The sequence below is a fragment of the Crinia signifera genome, chromosome 3 (assembly GCF_055691185.1).
Source record: "Crinia signifera chromosome 3, ASM5569118v1, whole genome shotgun sequence".
In the NCBI taxonomy this organism is placed as follows: Eukaryota; Metazoa; Chordata; class Amphibia; order Anura; family Myobatrachidae; genus Crinia; species Crinia signifera.
In genome coordinates this window covers 12,437,245-12,456,698 of record NC_139219.1, presented here as the reverse complement: position 1 = coordinate 12,456,698, position 19,454 = coordinate 12,437,245, and the positions used below count along the sequence as shown (strand labels likewise).

At 43.4% G+C, this 19,454-nt stretch overlaps 1 protein-coding gene across 2 annotated transcripts in view; it reads right to left on the bottom strand.

The window, feature by feature from the left end:
• LHCGR (luteinizing hormone/choriogonadotropin receptor) overlaps positions 1-19,454 on the bottom strand; it is a 132,267-nt gene that overhangs the window by 36,378 nt on the left and 76,435 nt on the right. For both annotated transcript variants that reach the window (XM_083175275.1, XM_083175274.1), the window contains one exon: positions 18,868-18,942. In XM_083175275.1, coding sequence (XP_083031401.1) covers positions 18,868-18,942 — 75 coding nt within the window. The remainder of the gene's footprint in view (positions 1-18,867; positions 18,943-19,454) is intronic.

Sequence of the window (19,454 nt, the reverse complement as noted above, 5' to 3'; positions counted from 1 at the left end):
CCGTGATAATAGACAAGTACCCTTTTTTTACATAACATTTTTTATTTGAATTTATATAACAAATGTAAGCGACAATGGCATTTTTAGCGGATATTTTTCAACAACGCTCAGAGATGTTGGCATTCATTTGGTTAAAGTGGCCTTGAAATATTTAAGTTCTTATGTGGGATAATAATTAGTGCAATAAATAGGTAGTGCGATAGTGGCTTCGATACTGTACAATAGTTATTTTATTAACTGTATTCTATAGGTTAAAAAAATAGTTATTTTATTAACTGTATTCTATAGGTTAAAAAAATAATTGGCTATTATTGCTGAGTGGTGTGAACTTGCAGCTAAGGACGAGAGCCTTAAATCTGTTGGGATGTCTCCTGTGCATAAATGTCTTGCAATTTAGGTGATTCATTTTCAGTTGGAGATACCATTCTATAATGCTAGCCTGGAGATGTCAACTAAAGATCACATTACATGATTAAATGAACCTGAGGCTTCAGCAGGTCATTCCGCAATATGAAACAGGCATGGCAAATGCTGAAATGAGTATCCTAATTAAATAAGATAAGGTCTCTAGGTCAAGTTTCAATGCAGATTCGGGATTTTTATAAAGGAAGATACAGGTTGTTAATCAAAGACGCGGATATTACATTGTACTTTTCATTGCGCTGTTAACAGCTAATAAAACTGTTTACAAATAGATTGTTATTTAATGTTGCTGACAATGTACACGAGCCGGAATCTTAATTATAATGAGAAATTATGAAGTGTTCTATGACCTGATTTCGCAGTAAACCACCTCATTATATTATTCCATCATTCCTAGTACTGTAAATGTACATAACAGGGCTTTTAAGATCAGGGTTAATATATTTTGTCTTTATGTTCTACAAAGAGCTGATTTTGTTTTCTTGTTTGTTTTTTAGTTTACAGGTGGCTGAAATCATCCCCAGGTGTGTATATATTTGTCTAGGGCAGCGGTTCCCAAACTGTGTGCCGTGGCTCTCTGGGGTGCCTTGGGATGCTTGCAAGGGCGCACCGGGTTGGTGGTCCTGGACCAATTCAAAAGATTTATGGTTAATTATTTATGGGCAAAACCAGTGCTGGTGGCTGCCAATCATAAAATATGTACAAACAGAAGGAAATCCTGCCCTTTATCACATAACTGATCCAATCTACTTCATTATATTCATTCTGCTTTTTTATTTTTTGGGGGGCCTAAGGGTGCCGTGAAAAAATTCTGATACTCTAGGGTGCCGTGATTTAAAAAAAAAGATTGGGAACCCCAGGTCTATATATAATATTTAGTTAATTTGAACACAGGGGATTGCAATCATAATTAAGTGGGGAGTCCAGGAAGAGAGGATTTTTTAAAAACAACCTTAAACTACATATAGAAAGTTTAAATCTACTGTATCATATATCTTGTTACATGCAACAATAGCAGCAACCTCTGTTCTACTTACGCACTGTGACATGTAGCAGGAGAGCTAATGATGTCACTGTGCTCAGGGAGGGGTGTGTTTACTTGACAGAGGGGCATCTGGGGTGCATTATCACCTGCACCCCTCTTTATCTGGCTATGCCTTCAGTATGGGTTCACTGGAGATTGCACAATGTAATTGGTCTCAATCATATGAAACTGTTGTAGTGAGATCTGACTAATGCTGGTGAAAAGTGCAAATATGGGCTAGTACTGTTGCATGAGAATACGCCCTAATTGTGCGCAAAAAAAACAAGAACAAATCCAGGAACTTCCAATATGGATCTTGATTGATTTCAGTGCCATATAAAAAGCACAGGAAACAGTGGGGTAAACTACTGTAAGGCAGCAGCAGGGCCTGTGTGGGCATCGGCACTCGCCCGGCACACTGACATGCTGCCGCTGCCTGAGCACCAGAGGCGAGTCAGCCGCGACGTGGGCGTGGCCATGACAGAGACGACAAATCCCCCCACTGATTTAATTGACTGTACACAGAGCCGGCTATTGGCTACTGTGTACAGGATGGGCGGGCGGATGGGCGGGGACGGCCTGGGACGTGTCGGAGCCAGGGGAAGCAGCAGTGTCTGCTGGGCTCTCTGCCGCTCTCTTGCTTCAGCTTCTCCTTTATGCATGTGACGTCATCATGTCACACGCTAGGGAAACATGCTGTGTCTGTGTATATATATATATATATATAAAAATATATAGCTACGGGTGGCGAGCTGGCACTCTCCTTGGTGAAATAAGCCCCGGTGCCCGTTGATGAATAATAGAATAGACGTAGCCAAATAATCACGGCACTCAGAGGAACTTTTAAAACTTCGAACAGATGTAATCAGGGTGTCCATCGTTTCGGGGCGCAGGCGCCCCTTTGTCAAGGAAAACAAGTGAATCAATTGATTCACTTGTTTTCCTTGACAAAGGGGCGCCTGTACCCCGAAACGTTGGACACCCTGAATACACCTGTTTGAAGTTTTAAAAGTTCCTCTGAGTGCCGTGATTATTTGCCTACGTCGCTATATATATATATATATATATATATATATATATATATATATATATATATATGAGGCAGGATGGCGTGCACTTCATTTTGGATGTCATGAGGTGTTTACGGCACGTATTTCACATGTATTAAGCTGTCTGCAAGTCTTGAAAAAGGCTCTGATGTGAGCCGAAACGTTGACCAGAAAATGTGGCAGCAGTATTGAAAAATAAAATGCAGTTCTAAAACTTTCAACAGTCTGGAGAGTGGCCTCTTTATGTACCCACGTATATATATATATATATATATATATATATATATATATATATATATATATATATATATATACACACAGGGGGCCCAGCACTCACTATAACAAACTAACTCACCTTAACATTCAAATAATCAATAAATAAATAATGGGGTTTTAGTTCATGAATTGATCAATGCATTTAAGCTTGCAGCCCATCGCCAAGGGACCCCATTTCACTGCAAGTCCTACACTAACAACTGATTTTCTTAGAAACCTGGCACCTGCTTACACATCATAGCTAAAATGAACATGTGTTTTTTTCCTGGGTTAATGCTCAACTGCCAAGTACCTGATGGCTTTTAAAGGTGAGACAATCCCAAACACAGCACCTGAATTAGTATTAATATTAGCAGGTGCCAGGTTTCTAAGAAATTTCTATGTGAAATGCCCCCCCCCCCCCCCCCGTTGTTAACGCCACCCCAGTATCAACGCCAACCCAAAGCGTGGCGAGCGCAGCGAGCCGGCAAGGGGCGTTGGTACGCGTCCTACGACCTTTTCATACCCCCACTATCCACGTCGGCGTGAAGTTGATTTTGTATAGTGTGGCGAGCGCAGCGAGCCCGAAGCGTGGCGAGCAGACACGTAATTCTTCACATGTATTCCGCGTCCCTGCGCGGGGCTCGCCACGCTTCGGGCTCGGTGGCTCGCTGCGCTCGCCACACTATATAACATCAACTCCACGCCAACGTGGATAGTGGGGGTATGAAAAGGTCGGAGGAGGCGTACCGCCGCACCTCGCGGGCTTGCTGCGCTCGCCACGCTTTGGATTGGCGTTGATACTGGGGTGGCGTTAACAATGGGGGACCATTTAACATAGTAATCAGCCATCAGGGTGGGTGTGCAATAAAAAATCGGGTCTGGGGGGGCATTTAACATAAGAATCAGGCATCTGGGTGCCTGTCCCGATTAAAAATTGGGTCCAATCGCGTTGCATCGCATCGCTTGCGATATGATTGTATGCGATGCGATTTTTTAACGTGCAATGAAAAAATCGGGCGCCCAGATAATACACAAGTACCAATGCTAGTTACACAATCTAAACACCGACTAAGTGCAGGGAACGAAGGCCCGGTACTATTCATTTTGCGCTGAATTAATTTCCATTGAAATCAAAGTCAACATTGTGAAAGGAAGAAATGAGGGGGACACCCATCCACCACCGTGTCCTGAGTCCGCCTATATTCATACTGATTCTATATTATAAGTCAATATACTAGGTCAAAAACAATTCCGATAATAAATTTGTAAAACCATGTGGTTTTATTTATGAACATGTCCTACTACGGCGGCATTATAATTAGTTGTGTGGAACAAACAGCCAAAGAGGTAAGAGGGCCGTGTCCGCAAGCTTACGGTCTACGGTACGGATACATTTTATGTATGTGGATTTCATTTGTAATTAATCAATCTGTGGCTTCTGCTAGTTACATATCAGACGAGTCTAGCTTCAAATCTAGTAATGGATTAATAGTTCACAATTGGCTGCTGAAAGCACCTAGAGTTTTTCTGTTAATTATTATTTTTTCGGGAAAAAGATGGTCTTCCACACACACATATACAGGTGGAGTGCCTCTCAGCCAGCTTAGGAAATCGCAATCCGCTTCAGGGAGACGGGCAGGGTTAGTGGGGGGTGCAGGCAGCTATATGGGAGGATGGGGAGCAGCGGGGAGGCGGCGAGCTCCGTCAGAACGGGAAGCGCCAGTGTCGTGTGCGTGCACACCCTTCTGGCAGCTGCCAAATGGCGGTGGATGGTGATTCTATCGCCAGGAGCAGCTCTAATGAGAGCTACTCCATCTGTATACGTACTTACCATACAGATGGAGCGCCTCTCATTCATCGCCAGCTCTCACCAGATTCCCTATGCTGGCAAGAGCCGGCGGAGAGGCTCTCTATCTGAAGGGCACGCGCATCCCCGTCACTCGCCGGCGGGGATTGGAATCCCTGCCCGTCTCTGCTTCAGGGGGACGGGCAAGGTTAGGGGGGGGGGGGGGGGCGGGAGGGATGCGGGGGGCTACAGTCAGTGGCTGGGAGGGGAGGTAGCAGTGGGCTCAGACGGAACGGGGCGCACAAGCCTGATGGCGGGTCCTGACGGTTGGCAAGAGAATCACCAGGACCCGCAATAACCAGAGACCCTCCATCTGTATATGCTTCTTTACTACATAGTCACATATACCCACGTGTACATAACCTAGTACCTAGGCCGCTCTTCCTTTTTTTTTTTTAATTCAATATTCTTTATTTTGATTTTGTATATAAAAAATAGACATAACAGTACAAAAAAACAACATACAGCATCCCTAACATACATTACATTAACATGACTTACTAACATATACACAATACATAATTACAGGTCTTCTAACAACTACAACGTTGTTCTACGATGTAAAACGGCCCACTCCCGGTATTCCCTCTTGGTACATTCATTTGCTTATCACTATTTCCAGTTTATTTTATCTTTCTGATTTTCATATTGGGCATCAGTTCATACAACAGTTCATTATATATCCATTCTAATTAAACCCCAAAATATGTGAGGATTCTATCGTATTATTCATCTGTGTTGCTTATTTTATTTTATTCTAGTATTAGTGTTTACGCATAACTAAAAAAAAAAAAAAAAAAAAAAGAAGATATTATCTTTCTATTTATCATCAATTATCAATTCATACAACATTTTATTATATATCCATTCTGATTAAGACCCCTAATTGTGAGGATTTTATCATATTATGTTCATCTGTGTTACTTATTTTATTTTATTCTAATATTAGTGTTTACACATATCTATATATATCTAATATTCAAATCATGTCTCTAGTGGTGTGAAGTCTTAATTATCCAAGTTTGTGATTTCATACTTTGTTTACTTATTACCCACCACCGCCCTCCCCTTTACTGTTTAGGTGTATGAACTAATGCCCATCATTCGACAGATCTTCTGCCTCTTCAATATGCAATCTTGAATTGCACCACCTATCCCATTTACCGTGAAACTTAGCTGATGCATTCCTAGTATAGTACATATGCTTTTCGTGTCTAATCACGTCTCTCACCAGAGCTCTCCATTTTTCTATATCTGGTTGTTTCACCGCGAACCATGTGCGCGCTATCATCACTTTAGCTAAAGTAATCAGGCTTATAATGTATTGATATATCTGTATAGTATTACTTCCTCCTAACTCTAACCCAAATAAGCATGCCCTGGGGCCAAACTGTGCAATATCAGGAACAGTGTGTTTAACATCGTCCCACACTTCTTCCCAGAAAATTTGTACTCGGGGGCACTCCCATATCAGGTGCCAGAATCCTGCTCCTTCCCCCATGCATTTTGGGCATTTGGTATTATCCCTTATGCCTGCCCTGTGCATTAGCACTGGAGTGCGGTATACCCTGTGGAGGACATAAAAATGTATCTGCTGATATCTAATGCTGAATGTAGCATACTTTATTGAGCCTATTATTCTTTTCCAGTTTTCCACTGATAATTGACCTATATCCATTTCCCATTTGTTTTTTAGCCGTTCTAATATCTCGGGATATTGGCTTGAGTTAATATTAACATATAATTTAGACACCTGCCCCCTCTTACTCATAGTTTGTAGCATTTTTTTAATGGGGGATATAGAGGTCTCCAAAGTATATCCTCCAAATTGTTTATGTATCGCATGTCTCAACTGAAGGTATCTAAAGAATTGATTATTTGGTATACCAAACTCAATACTTAATTGGTTAAATGTCTTAAATAGACCATTATCATAAAGATGTCCTATCTCCACTATGCCATTTTTTTTCCATATATTATCTGCAGATATTTTTTCCAACTCGCTATATTTCTTATTAAACCATATTGGGCTTTGAATTTCTATTCCCGTCCATTCCCAGATTCCATGTACCTGCCTCCAGACTAGTGCTAGTTGTCGCAATAGTGGATGAACTCCACTCATGGGGTGTTCAGATAATAAAAAATATACTGGGGATTCCCACTGATACATTTGTTCCACAAACAGGGCCTGGGTAGTTGGATCTAGTTCATTATTTACCCATCCCTGTGCATGTGCCAGTTGTGCGGCTATATAGTAATTTCTAAGGTTTGGTAGGGCTAATCCTCCGTTTTCCTTTGATTTATATAAAGTTTTAATTGCAACCCGGGCTTGTTTATCTTTCCAAATAAAGGACAGTATAGTTTTTTCTATAGATGTGAATACTGCCTTGGGAATGTATACAGGTGAGTTTTGCCACATGTACAAATATTTAGGCTGCACTGCCATTTTAAACATATTTATACGTCCTGTGACAGTAATTGGGAGTTTTTTCCATATATGCGTTTTCTCTTTCATCCATGTAGTAATTGGTAGCACATTTAACTCAACGAATTGGTGCATATTTGGAGTGATCCAAATCCCCAAGTACTTGAATTTTAGGGCCCATTTTAGCTGGTACATGTCACGATACTCCCTCGGTATCTTCCCTGATATCGGGAGCATACTTGACTTGTCCCAGTTTATTTGTAATCCTGATACATTCCCAAAGTCACTCACTAAATTTAGCATAGTTTGCAGAGACTTCCCTGGTTCTTGTAGAAAAATTAACATGTCATCTGCATATAATGCTATAACATCTGTCACTTTACCTATTGCAATTCCCTTAATATCTGGATCTGAACGTATTTTGCATGCCAATGGCTCAATGGCCATAGCAAACAGGGCAGGAGATAGTGGACATCCCTGTCGAGTTCCTCTCTCCAGTACAAGGGCCTCCGAAATGTATCCATTTACTGACACCCTTGCACATGGAGAGGAATACAACATCTGGATCCACTTAATGAATCGTGGCCCAAAGCCCATTTTCTGTAGGACTGCCCACAGGTAATCCCAGTCCACGGTGTCAAAGGCCTTGGCCGCGTCCAAGGACACCACCAAGGCCTCGGACTCCCCCCTCTGATCTCCCTGTAGATGGCAATAGAGGCGTTGCAGGTTTTGAGTTGTTGTTCTGCCTGGCATAAATCCAGCCTGATCTTTATGTACTATCAGCTCAATCACCCCATTCAATCTTATGGCTATTATTTTCGCGAGTATCTTGGCATCTGTGTTCAGCAGTGAAATTGGTCTGTATGAGTCTGGAGAAAGTGGATCCTTTTCCTTCTTCAGTATCAATATGATTGTTGCTTCCAACATCGTGGGGGGAAGAGAGCCCCATTCCAACAAAGAATTGAATAGGTCTGTCAAATAAGGCACAAAAAAATCTGCATATTTTTTATACAATTCTGTAGGTATTCCATCTCTCCCCGGTGCTTTCGCAGAGGGAAGAGAGGAAATAGCCGCTGCTACCTCTTCTTTAGTATAAGGAACTTCCAGGGCATCTGCATCCTCCGTTGTCAAAGAGGGCACTGAAATGTATCTCAGATATTCCTGTAGTTCCACTTGCGTACATTTTTCTCCAGACTCATACAGATTGGCATAATACCGGCGGAACACCTCCACTATCTCCTTACCCGCATAGCATATTTTACCCTGTTGATTTTTAATACCAGAAATTGTATTACAGTTGTTTCCATTTTTGGCAAGATATGCCAACTGATTTCCCCCTATTTCAGATTGAAAGTATTGGTTATGCCTACTGAATTGTATCTTCCTTTTGGATTTATTAAATAGAAAATCTACCCACTCATCTCTTGCATCTATCATCTCTGTCTTAGCACTTAATAACCTGGAGTTAATATAGTTCTTTTCTAACTGATGGAATTTAGTCTCTAGCTCCTTCTCTTTTCTTCTACTGTTTATTTTGATTTCTGATATTCTTTTTATACATAGTCCTCTTAGTACTGCTTTCAGAGTGTCATGTCGTATTTCCAAACTATGATGCATTTTATTGTCCTCCACATGATACTCCAGCTCCTGCTGCATTTCTTTATTTCTGTCTATTATCTCTAGCCAGTATGGATTTAATTTCCATGCTGTTTTGCCTCGATCCTGATTTAAATCAATTCTTAGATGTATAGGTGAGTGGTCCGATATTCCTTTAGATAGATGTTCTACTTTAATTACCGCAGGGGCAAGGGAAGGGGATATCAGGAACATATCTATTCTGGAGAAAGTATTGTGCGTGGGGGAATAGCAGGAGAACTGGAGAACCTCTGGGTTCCTAACCCTCCAAATATCTATTAGGCCCATCTCTTGTATTAATTTAGAAAACGCAGTTACTTGGGCTTTACCTGAAAATTGCATTTGACCTCTAGTTGCTTTCCATCTATCTAATTCATTAATCATTATGTTATTATAGTCTCCCATACATACTACTGGTATTTCAGGGGATTCTGCAATAAATGCCATTACCTTTCGCATTATCTCGTTATTATATGGAGGGGGGATATAAATTGCCAGTATCTTTAAGGGTCTATGGTTTACAACGGCCTTCAACAATACAAATCTACCATAGGGGTCTATAATGCTGGTTTCGATTTGACATTTTATAGATTTCTTTATTAGCACTGTTACACCCCTAGCATTATTGGTGAATGTAGAGTGATACATTGAGCCCACCCATGGCTTTTTTAATGTCTCTGTTTTATCCCCACACAAGTGTGTCTCTAAGAGGCAAACAATGTCGGCTTTATATTTCCTGAGCTGGGACATCACTAAAGATCTTTTTATTTTATTATTAAGTCCCCTGACGTTCCAGCTCAGAAAACCTATCCCCTCGAGCTGGTCATTCATACCCTCTTTTCCACCTGGTCCAGCCTCGTATACACGTTAAACTGAGTACTAGCATATTAAATACATAGTTAAGTATATATTGGCATCTATCACTTTGTTTTACCTTGGTTACATTATACATTGTATTAGCCGTTTCCTTCTGTTAACCTGTTTTACACACGGTATACACACTAAACTGAACACTAGCATATAAAATACATAGCTAAGCATATACTGGTATATACCACTTTGTTTTACATTGGTTACATTATACATTGTTTTAGCCGTTTCCTTCTGTTGACCTGTTTTATGCACATACACATTTACAAACATATACACAACATACACCAACCCCTCCCCCCACCCTAACCCACCCTGTACAGCCTTAGCCCTTAAGGTATACCTGGAGCCCCTCATACTACACTTTAAACTATTTCCCCCAGAAGTAAAGGAACCTACTGATTCCCATGGCTATATTAGCACATGGAGGCTCCCACACATTTTTTTTTTTTTTTTTTTTTTTAATTTACCCTGTTATTCATCCTATGAGAGAGAGAGAAGGAGATGAGAAAGGAAAAAAAAAAAAGAAAAAAAAAAAAAAAAAAAAAAAAAAAAAAGAAAGAAAAAGGGAGAGAAAATAAATAATAATAATTACAGGAAGGAGAGGGAAAAGGAGAAATGGGACCCTAACCCTAATGCATACTAATTTCCATTATATCATGTGCATGGGAAGTAGGATACGGGAAACAACAGCGGAAAAAGAAGAAAAAAAAAAAAAAAAAAGGGGGGGGGGGGGAAAGGGGAGAAATTAAATCTTACTATCCTTTCCCCCTTCTTCCTCCCTCCCTCTCTATTCAATGTTTACCCTCTAACAGTTTTTATTAGGATGTCAGACGTGCTTATTCTTTTCCAGCCAGTCTTCGGCTTCTTTAGGGCATGTAAAGAAGTGCGTGTCGTTCTCATGTATTACACGCAGTCGTGCAGGAAATATCATTGAGTATTTTATATTCAAGTCTCGAAGACGTCTTTTAATTTGTATAAAGCTGGCTCTGTTTTTTTGCACTTCTGTAGCAAAATCTGGATAAAATGACACTTTTTGGCTGTCATACATAATTACACCCTTTTCCCGGGCCAATCTCATAATAGTGTCTCTATCTTTGTAGTGTAATAGCCTAGCTATTAGGGTTCTTGGTGGAGCTCCTGGGGGTAGCGGTCTTGTCGGTATCCTGTGCGCTCTTTCTATGGCAAATTGCTGAGTGAACGCATCCTTTGGAAATATTTGCGTAAGCCATTGTTCAATGAATTTTTCTGCATCTGTTCCCTCTACCCTCTCCGGGAGCCCAACTATGCGGATGTTATTTCGCCTTGCTCTCCCCTCCATATCCAGCATTTTGGTCTGGATGTTCACAATTTGCTGGGAGAGACTCTCCACCTTTTTAGTTAAGGGGACAGTATTATCTTCTAATTGGGAAATGCGGATTTCTGTCTCCTGCACCCTTTCCCTGATGCTTTGCATATCCTGTCTCAGTAAAGACACCTCTGCTTGAACTTGGCCAATCTTTTCTGTTACCCTTTGCTCAGATGCATTTATGGCCTGTAAAATCTGCTGTGTCGACTGTGCAGGCTCAATGGTTGAGGTATCCAGTTCTATACGAGAGGAGGGAGAACTGGGTACACTTTGTGATGCCGTTTTAGAGGTCTGCGTGTTACGTGCATACTTTTCTAATTTTGCTGCCGCTGCTACAGTTGCAGAAGTTTTCCCCATGTTTAAGGGGGGATATGTTTTGTTCAGGTGGTATCAATGGAGGGTGATGTATGTCAGTTCGGGGGAGGGAGAGGGTAGTTAACTTAGCTTCTCTTTAACAGTCGCCCGCACAAGGGGGGTCCACTCTCACAATGTTCCCCAGATCTCTCCTTAATGCCTTGTATATTTCACAGTCAATAATTATACAGTATATCTCACCTCCTGAAGTCTTGACTTGTAGCAGAGGTCATAAGAGTTACTCACAATATATGCCGATGTCACGATCAGACACTAAGTCATAGAAGCCTCTCCAAGTCCGGGGGAATCACCTCCGAGATCCAAGAGCCACAACTATAGCCAGGGGCCCCACCAACAGATAGTACCAAGTCCGCTGGGCGTCACTCACGGTTGTCACCTCTTAAAGACTAAACTGATGTCAGCAGGTAGAGTTTCCAGGGGACAGCAGGGGGAGGAAACAGATGCGTTTATATTGTATACAAATCTCTGAGTGACAAATTCAGAATAAAACACAGTTCCGTCCTGGAGGCCAATATTCTGCAGGCTATTGGATTAGATTTCCAGCTGAGGAAATGGGGGAAGAGCACTGCTTAGTTTAGAAAGCCACGTCTGAAGTACTCAGGGTTCAAAACCAGGTCCCAGAGGGAACCTATAGGATTGGGGAGAGCTTCAATCAATACTGTAACAGTATATGCAGGATTTCCATATGCCAAATAGGGACACCTTTTATTGTGTATACAGATACTATATCTGCTCAGAGAAAAGTACAGTCTCGATCTAGGTGGATAATCTGCAGACTATAACTATGAGGTTTTAGCTGCAGCTGCAGTCATGGATAGCAGGCATAGATAGCAGGCCTTGCGGGGACTTTTTAAGGGACAGGAGAGGAGCTGCGCCAGCTGTACACAGGGCTCAAGGCACACGACCCAGATAGAACTGTAGTCAGATATAGCCCAATATTACACTGCCCAGGGTGTCTCTCACCAGCAGTGCCCGTCACACAGATTGTGTCTCCCTCTCACCGTGGTCAACCAGCGGGTGTGCGGGCAATTCTCCAGGAGTCAGCGGGTGTATGCTCGGCTGGTCTCCGGGTGTACGGCTGGTCTCCGGGTGCAGAGGGCACAGGGGACACTCCAGTTCACTGCCCCGTCTTCACCACCTCCACGTGCGTCCGCCCGGCCGGTAGCACATCCGCCGCGTCAGCGGGAAGTCGGGTCCGTCTCGGATCTCGCTCCCCCACACGCGCCGGCAAACGGTAACAGACTCCGCGTACAGGGAGATTTTCAGAGGTCAGCGGAGGAGAGTTTGACTGGTCTCAGGGTGAAGAGGGCGCAAGGGACGCTCCAGTTCACCGCCCCGTCCTCACCGCCTCCACGTACGTCCGCCCGGCCAGTGACCCAGCCGCCGCGTCAGCGGGAAGTCGGGTCCGTCTCGGATCTTGCTCCCCCACACACGCCGGCAAAAGGTGCAGACTCTGCGTCCGTTCAGCATCCAGCGTCAGCACCAAACAGAGACCAGGTATCCGTATATCAGGCTCTTTGTTAGGGGTAAATGTCTTGCTTTTCAGGGAATCAGGATGGCGATTAGGATATATATGTAGGAGCTACAGCATGCTGCTGCTTACTCCATGCACCTCCAGGCCACGCCTCCACAAAGCCTCTGCTGCACTGTCGACCCTTTCAGTGCGGCCACCTAGGCCGCTCTTCCTACCTGCTGCCTCATGTCTTAGCCACCCCATCCATGCTCATTCAGGCCTACTTGCCCTCCACCTCATGTCACCTGTCTGCCTCCCCCTCCCTCTACACTGTAAGATCCTTGGAGCAGGGCCGTCCTCCCTCCTCATCTCACAGACCTCTCCTCTCCCCCTTCAATTACAGCACTCCTAATCAGTGACTGTCTATTCCCGCATCATTCATCTCTTGCAATGGCAACCCCCCCCCCCCCCCCCCCGGTAGTACTTGAACAACTCCTCTGCTTCCCTACATCTCAGCTGTATTGTGTACTGAGAGTTGTGCTGCTATTTGTTACTGGTGCTCTGTTGTCGTTTCTCAGTTACTGCAATGTTTAATTCCGTGTACTCTGTGTGGCCTATGTACGGCGCCGCCAACCACTTGTGGCGTCTTCTAAATAAAATGTAATAATAATAATAATACACACATGCATGCACATATGCACGTACGCACACACGCACACACACAAATTGCTCTTTTTTTTAATGTAGATTTCCATGAAGCCTATCAGGTTGTGAAATGAATGAGCTGAAAGTGACAGATGTTGTGTCTGTGCTAATAGAGCCCGTTGCCGCCGGCAACCTTTTGATGATTCCCAGTCACCAGGCTGGTTTCTTTTTTAAGCGTTCTGTACACTCTATTTTATGATTAAAAGGACAATTTTTAACTTCAAGGGGTAATGAGTAACACGGTAGTGGGTGTGCAGGGATAATAGTGGAAGGTATAAAAGCGAGACACTGCAATACAAACCAGGACCTGCTACAGTGTACTGGGCCAAATTAATTAGATTAACAGTGAACAATGGAAAATGATCATAGAAGCTGAACAGCAGCGCACGTACTGATGTGTTGTATTTCTTTTCACGTTTTCTTTGTTACTGAGTTATTTTACTCTAGGTCATAAAGATGGTGATATGATCTGTCTTTAATAAGTTCTGTTAACTCCTCTGTTAACTCCTCTGTGACTTGTAATACATAGAGTGCATTGTCTTGTTATTAATTATTAATCTACAGCAAGTTTTTGCTTAATATTGCAAATGTGCTAATACTGGGCCTGATTCAGGCCCAGGGCCACCAAGAGGTACTGTATGCCGGCCCCTGGTAAAATGTTGGGGGTGTGTCCTAATCCCACAATTAGGCCACACCCCCCAAAATTTTCATACTGTAGGTGTGTACTGCTGGTGCTCGGGAGGGATGGAGGGGGAAGGGGGGGGGGGGTGTTGGCGGACCAGGGCCCCTCCAGCAAGCCCGGGTAATTAGTACCCGTTTCCCCTCCCCTCTCGGCAGCCCTGTTCAGAACTGGTCGTGAGCAGTAAGCTTCTCATGTTTCGCAGCGAAAAGCACACTAAAAGCATGCAGAGTGTTCTCCAGTGGTAGTTTTGGAATGCGGCCCCCAGGTAAAATCTGCCACTGTGCTCAGCCGTCGTGAAGCCGGATGCAGTCCGTGAGACTGCACTTGCTCCACTATGGCTTCCTATTGTTAGTCCAACCTGCCAGTAAAGGCTGTCCCATTGGGAGGTGTTTGCTCCCTCCAGGACTGCCAGTCCAGGGTGCAATAGGCTGAGAACTGCCTTCTTGTAGAAAGCCACTCCCTGCTTTGCCTTGTATTCTAATTTGGATTCTTTGGGGGGGGGGGGGGGTGCTGGCAGTTTGGCCAGTGGCAGCACCCCTCCTATGAGGTAGGAGCCTCCAACTGCTGTTATAAACAGATTCACTTGGAAAATGCTGAATGGCGGTAATAATAGGTAATGATGGCTAAATATGGACATTATGGTGGTTATCGCTTCATTTTGCGCATGTGTTAGTAACGCGTTTCACATGTAGTATCCCTGAGGGTAATACAGTAAGCACTGGAGATGATCACGTGTGTTTGCTAATGTTTGCAGGATGCAAGCGGCTTGGAGTTTTCCCAGTTCATGTCGGTGACTCAGATTCTCAGCTACAATACATATACAATCCTTTTTTCGGTACTTGTTTCCTAGCACGGCCACAATCTTAAGTAATCGTGTCCCTTAATTAAGGGACACGATTACCCCCGATGGACCCGATTTCTTTTGAAATCAGGTCCATTTAGCCGGCTAGGAGACAATGGCCCTTATTCTGATTGACGCGGACTTTACCGCATACTTTCGGATCGCGTCTTTACGGCGTCTGCGCATGCGTGGAGAACGCAACGCGCATGTGCCACGCCTTGACTCGGTACCAGTTCGGCCAGATCCCGTCCAGAACTGTTCACCGCTATTATTCGGGAAATAGGGGCGTATTATGGGCGTCATGCGGAATGACACATGGGCGTAGTTTCAAAGTGGGCAAAACGGGGCGGAAACATGGGCGGACACGGGGGAGTACACTTATGTTGGGGGGCGTACATTCGGAAACCACTCCGAATGCACGCGATCAAAAAGGGCAGAAATGTGCGGTGTCCACAAGTGTACTATTGCTTTGCGGACACCACTCGTTCATGCGGTAGGCGAACGTACGCCTAATGACTACAACCATTAACACCTGAACCCAATAGAATCTACTCCTTTACTCATTACTCACTAATAGGACGCTTGTCAGTGCTTTAATTGAAACCATTGCACTTCAATTGCTGTAAGGGTTAATGTGTGCAATGCATGTGTTAGGCATGCTTGTAAGGATATATTGGCATCTAATTGATTCCAATTCAAAATAAGAAGTTTTTTATGAGGATAGGTAATTGAATAAGTGGGTCATGTGATGTATTGCAGAAGATACATAATAGTGGGTTGTTTGGCGTAAATACTCCGCTTACGGGCGGTAGCACCGCTTGGCTCCCGTTCGGATGCGGTATTTCCGAGCATACTCTGTAATACTCAGTAATACCGTGCCGAATCGGAGTGTTTCTCCCGCACACGCATGGTTTGTATGTCGTCCGTAAACACGCCCTGTTCTTAAAGAGTGAGTCCGTCCGAATGCGGAGGACACGTGGGCGTTTCTACGGACGATGGCCGCACGCGGCAAAACACCGTGGCGTGCGGACCGCACCGTAAGAATGCGGGAATATCCGCACCGATCAGAATAAGGGCCAATATCGGGGGCATCGCGTCGGTCGGGACCATTAACATTGGTCCCGACGCGACCGACGCGATGCCCCCGATATTTCCATAGACTTCAATGTTAAAAAAAATTTTAACATTGAAATCTTGTCGGGAAAGGTAAAATATCGGGGGCATCGCGTCGGTCGGGACCATTAACATTGGTCCCGACGCGATGCGACGCGATGCACCCGATTTTTGCATAGGCTTCAATGTTAAAAAAAATTTTAACATTGAAATGCTGTAAAAATGTGAAAAAATGTGAAATGGGCCATAATGACCCATTTCACATTATAGAAGTCCCCGTCGTCACCCCACGATAGACGCCAACCCGAAGCGTGGCGAGCGCAGCGAGCCCGCGAGGGGCGGCGGTACGCGTCCTCCGACCTTTTCATGCCCTACTATCCACGTCGGCGTGGAGTGAGAATAGAATAGTGTGGCGAGCGCAGCGAGCCACCGAGCCCGAAGCGTGGCGAGCGCAGCGAGCCCCGCGAGGGGACGCGGATACCTTCACAGGTAAACGCGTCCCTTCGCGGGCTTCACAGGTGTCCGCGTCGCCACGGACACCTGTGAAGCCCGCAAGGGGACGCGTATAACTGTGAAGGTATCCGCGTCCCCTCGCGGGGCTCGCTGCGCTCGCCACGCTTCGGGCTCGGTGGCTCGCTGCGCTCGCCACACTATTCTATTCTCACTCCACGCCGACGTGGATAGTAGGGCATGAAAAGGTCGGAGGACGCGTACCGCCGCCCCTCGCGGGCTCGCTGCGCTCGCCACGCTTCGGGTTGGCGTCTATCGTGGCCTGGGGTTAACGCGCTTAAATTTGGGGGGGTTGGGAATTTTTTTCATTGAATCCAATGTAAAATTGGGTCCCAGGGACCCAATTTACATTGGATTCAATGAAAAAAATCGGGTCAAAAATCGGTCGGTCGCGTCGATCGCATCGCATGCGACCAAATCGCATGCGATGCGATCGACCCGATTTTTCCGACACGACCACCCCGATCTGAATCGGTGTGGCCGTGCTAGGAAACAAGTACCCTTTTTTCTTTTAATTGATTGGAAATGCTGTGTACTTTTATTAAAATAAGGCAGCACATGGCTACCCACAATTCTTCATCCTCAGGGCCAGACAGCTTGGACTGCTTCTGGATAAAATAAGGCTTCAGTGAGTGTGCGGCTTTGTTTCTAGAGAGGACACCAACAACCAAAGGCTAGACTTTTCAAGAGTGAAAAAAAGGCACAGTAGAGAATTTGCCCAAAGCAACCAATCTACTTGTACCTATCATTTTATAGAATGTTCTTCGTAAATGCTACCTCCCACTTGATTGGTTGTGATGGGCCACTTCTCTTCTAGTCTAATTCTCAACTCTTTTTGCTTCATGCCATCACACCCTACGTGTCAACGAAGGTTTCCGTAGATAGGCTTGTACGGGCTAACCACTCTTCCGTGGTCACATTATTGCACCTTTAATTTGAAGTTAAACTTTTAATGTCAAAGAAATTGCATACCGACATCCATAAAGAATGTGTACAGGATTCTTTTAAAGAACATAATACAGGCCCGGTGTCTGACACAAATCATCTTGGTTTGTAGTCCAAGGCGATTAAACGTGTAGTCTAATAGGAATCATTCTTCTTGTGATTCATGAATAAAATGAGTAAGCATTTATTAAACTCATGGGAACAATTTGTAAACTAGGAAATATCCTTCATTCGTTATCTAACAGGAATTCTTCTTTGTAATCCAACAGGGAACGTTTGTAAAAGAAGAGAATTCTTGTATTCCATTGGAGAATGTCCTTTATTTGTAATTCAAAGTATTGTTATTCCATGTTAAAAACTTTTATTTTAAAACTGCTGCAAATGTAATAAAATTATTTAAAAAAAAATACAATGGCGATTGCCATGCCATAGGCTGAAGTGACCAGGAGTCTCCTTATAAGATTGCCACCTGGTTGACCATACATTTTCCGCCACTTTTGGTTCCAGTACTGTGCCAGATTATATATTTTGCTGGATTAGTAGAAGTACATTCAGCGGCATCTCAACAGCTTTCTCTCCCACCCCACCACTACCTAAACCTTAATCTCCCACAGCTTGACTCCCTCCAACAGCCTAACCAAGCCCTGCCGGAGCCTACATGCAAGACCACTTGGGCATACCGTCTTTAATGAACAAACTAATTTATCCACAAGTTTTAGCTATTTAAAACTTTTTCTGTATGATTAATGGTGCACCAGCCAAACTGTCCCCAACTGTCATGTGTTTAAAAAAATGACAGTTTGGGGAAGATTGGCTGGAGAACCATTTATCATACCCAAAGATATTTAAATAGCTAAAACTTGTTGATTAATGGACCCGTATTAACACTGCTCATCTGAATACCTACATTCAACAAGACCCACCACTGCAACAAGTCCAGATGCTTCTCCGAGTACTTATCTCTTACTAAAGGCCTCATATATCAGGTCAATGGCATTCACAAATTCCCCCTCCATACCGATCATCGATGGTCGCCAGTCAGTTGACCTGGTTGGAGAGGTCAGGAGATCGTGCAGGAGCACTTACCCAGAGATAGAGATCAGTAAGATGTCAATCATAATGGCTACATCAGCTTGTAGAAAACTAACCTCTTAGACCATGGTTCTTCCCATTAATAGATCTCCCATCTTAGTAAATGTACCCCTCTGTCTGCAAAGCACCCTACCAGTTCAGGTTTTAAGGATACTATGGTTAAGCATAAATAAATAAAAAGGATTGAGGTACTAAATCAGTCACCTGTGCTCAGATTGTGCTGTAGATACATTTTTACAATTATTTATATGCATTAAAGAAAATTAAACTTACAAGTATTTTAGGTTTTGTAGATTTGCAAAGGCTCCTTTTCCAATATGGACCAGGTGTTTTGTGTTCTGGATAATTCTGCAATAAAAAAAAAATATTTGTTTTATTTCAAATGTATACAAGAAAGAAGGATTAACCACGTGAGTGCGCAATCAAAACAAAGTGCAGCTGTATTTCTATCCACGGCGTAGTATCACCTTAGACTACCAAGATACACCTGTTTTTCCCTTTTTGATCACTGGCTGTGGTAACCTGTATATCAGATATGATTTTGGTGTTGGGTTATGATATTTCAACTTTATATGATCTAACCCATATTTACTTTTATTTTCAGTTTTATTGCAAAATTAGGAAGCAGTTTTGATGTAATATTTGTTTATTAGTATTATTTTTTTTTTTTTCTGTTTAGTAAGTTATGTAATTGTTTTACATGCAAATTTTCAAAAACGAATAAAAAAATACTTGATTCAAAAAAAAAAACAGGGTGTAAAGGATAAGTGTCAGACCTTTACACCTTGTACAATATAAGGGATCGGCACTCCCTGTATAAGAAGCAGCGATAATCCTGCCCAGCTAAATAAATAAATAAA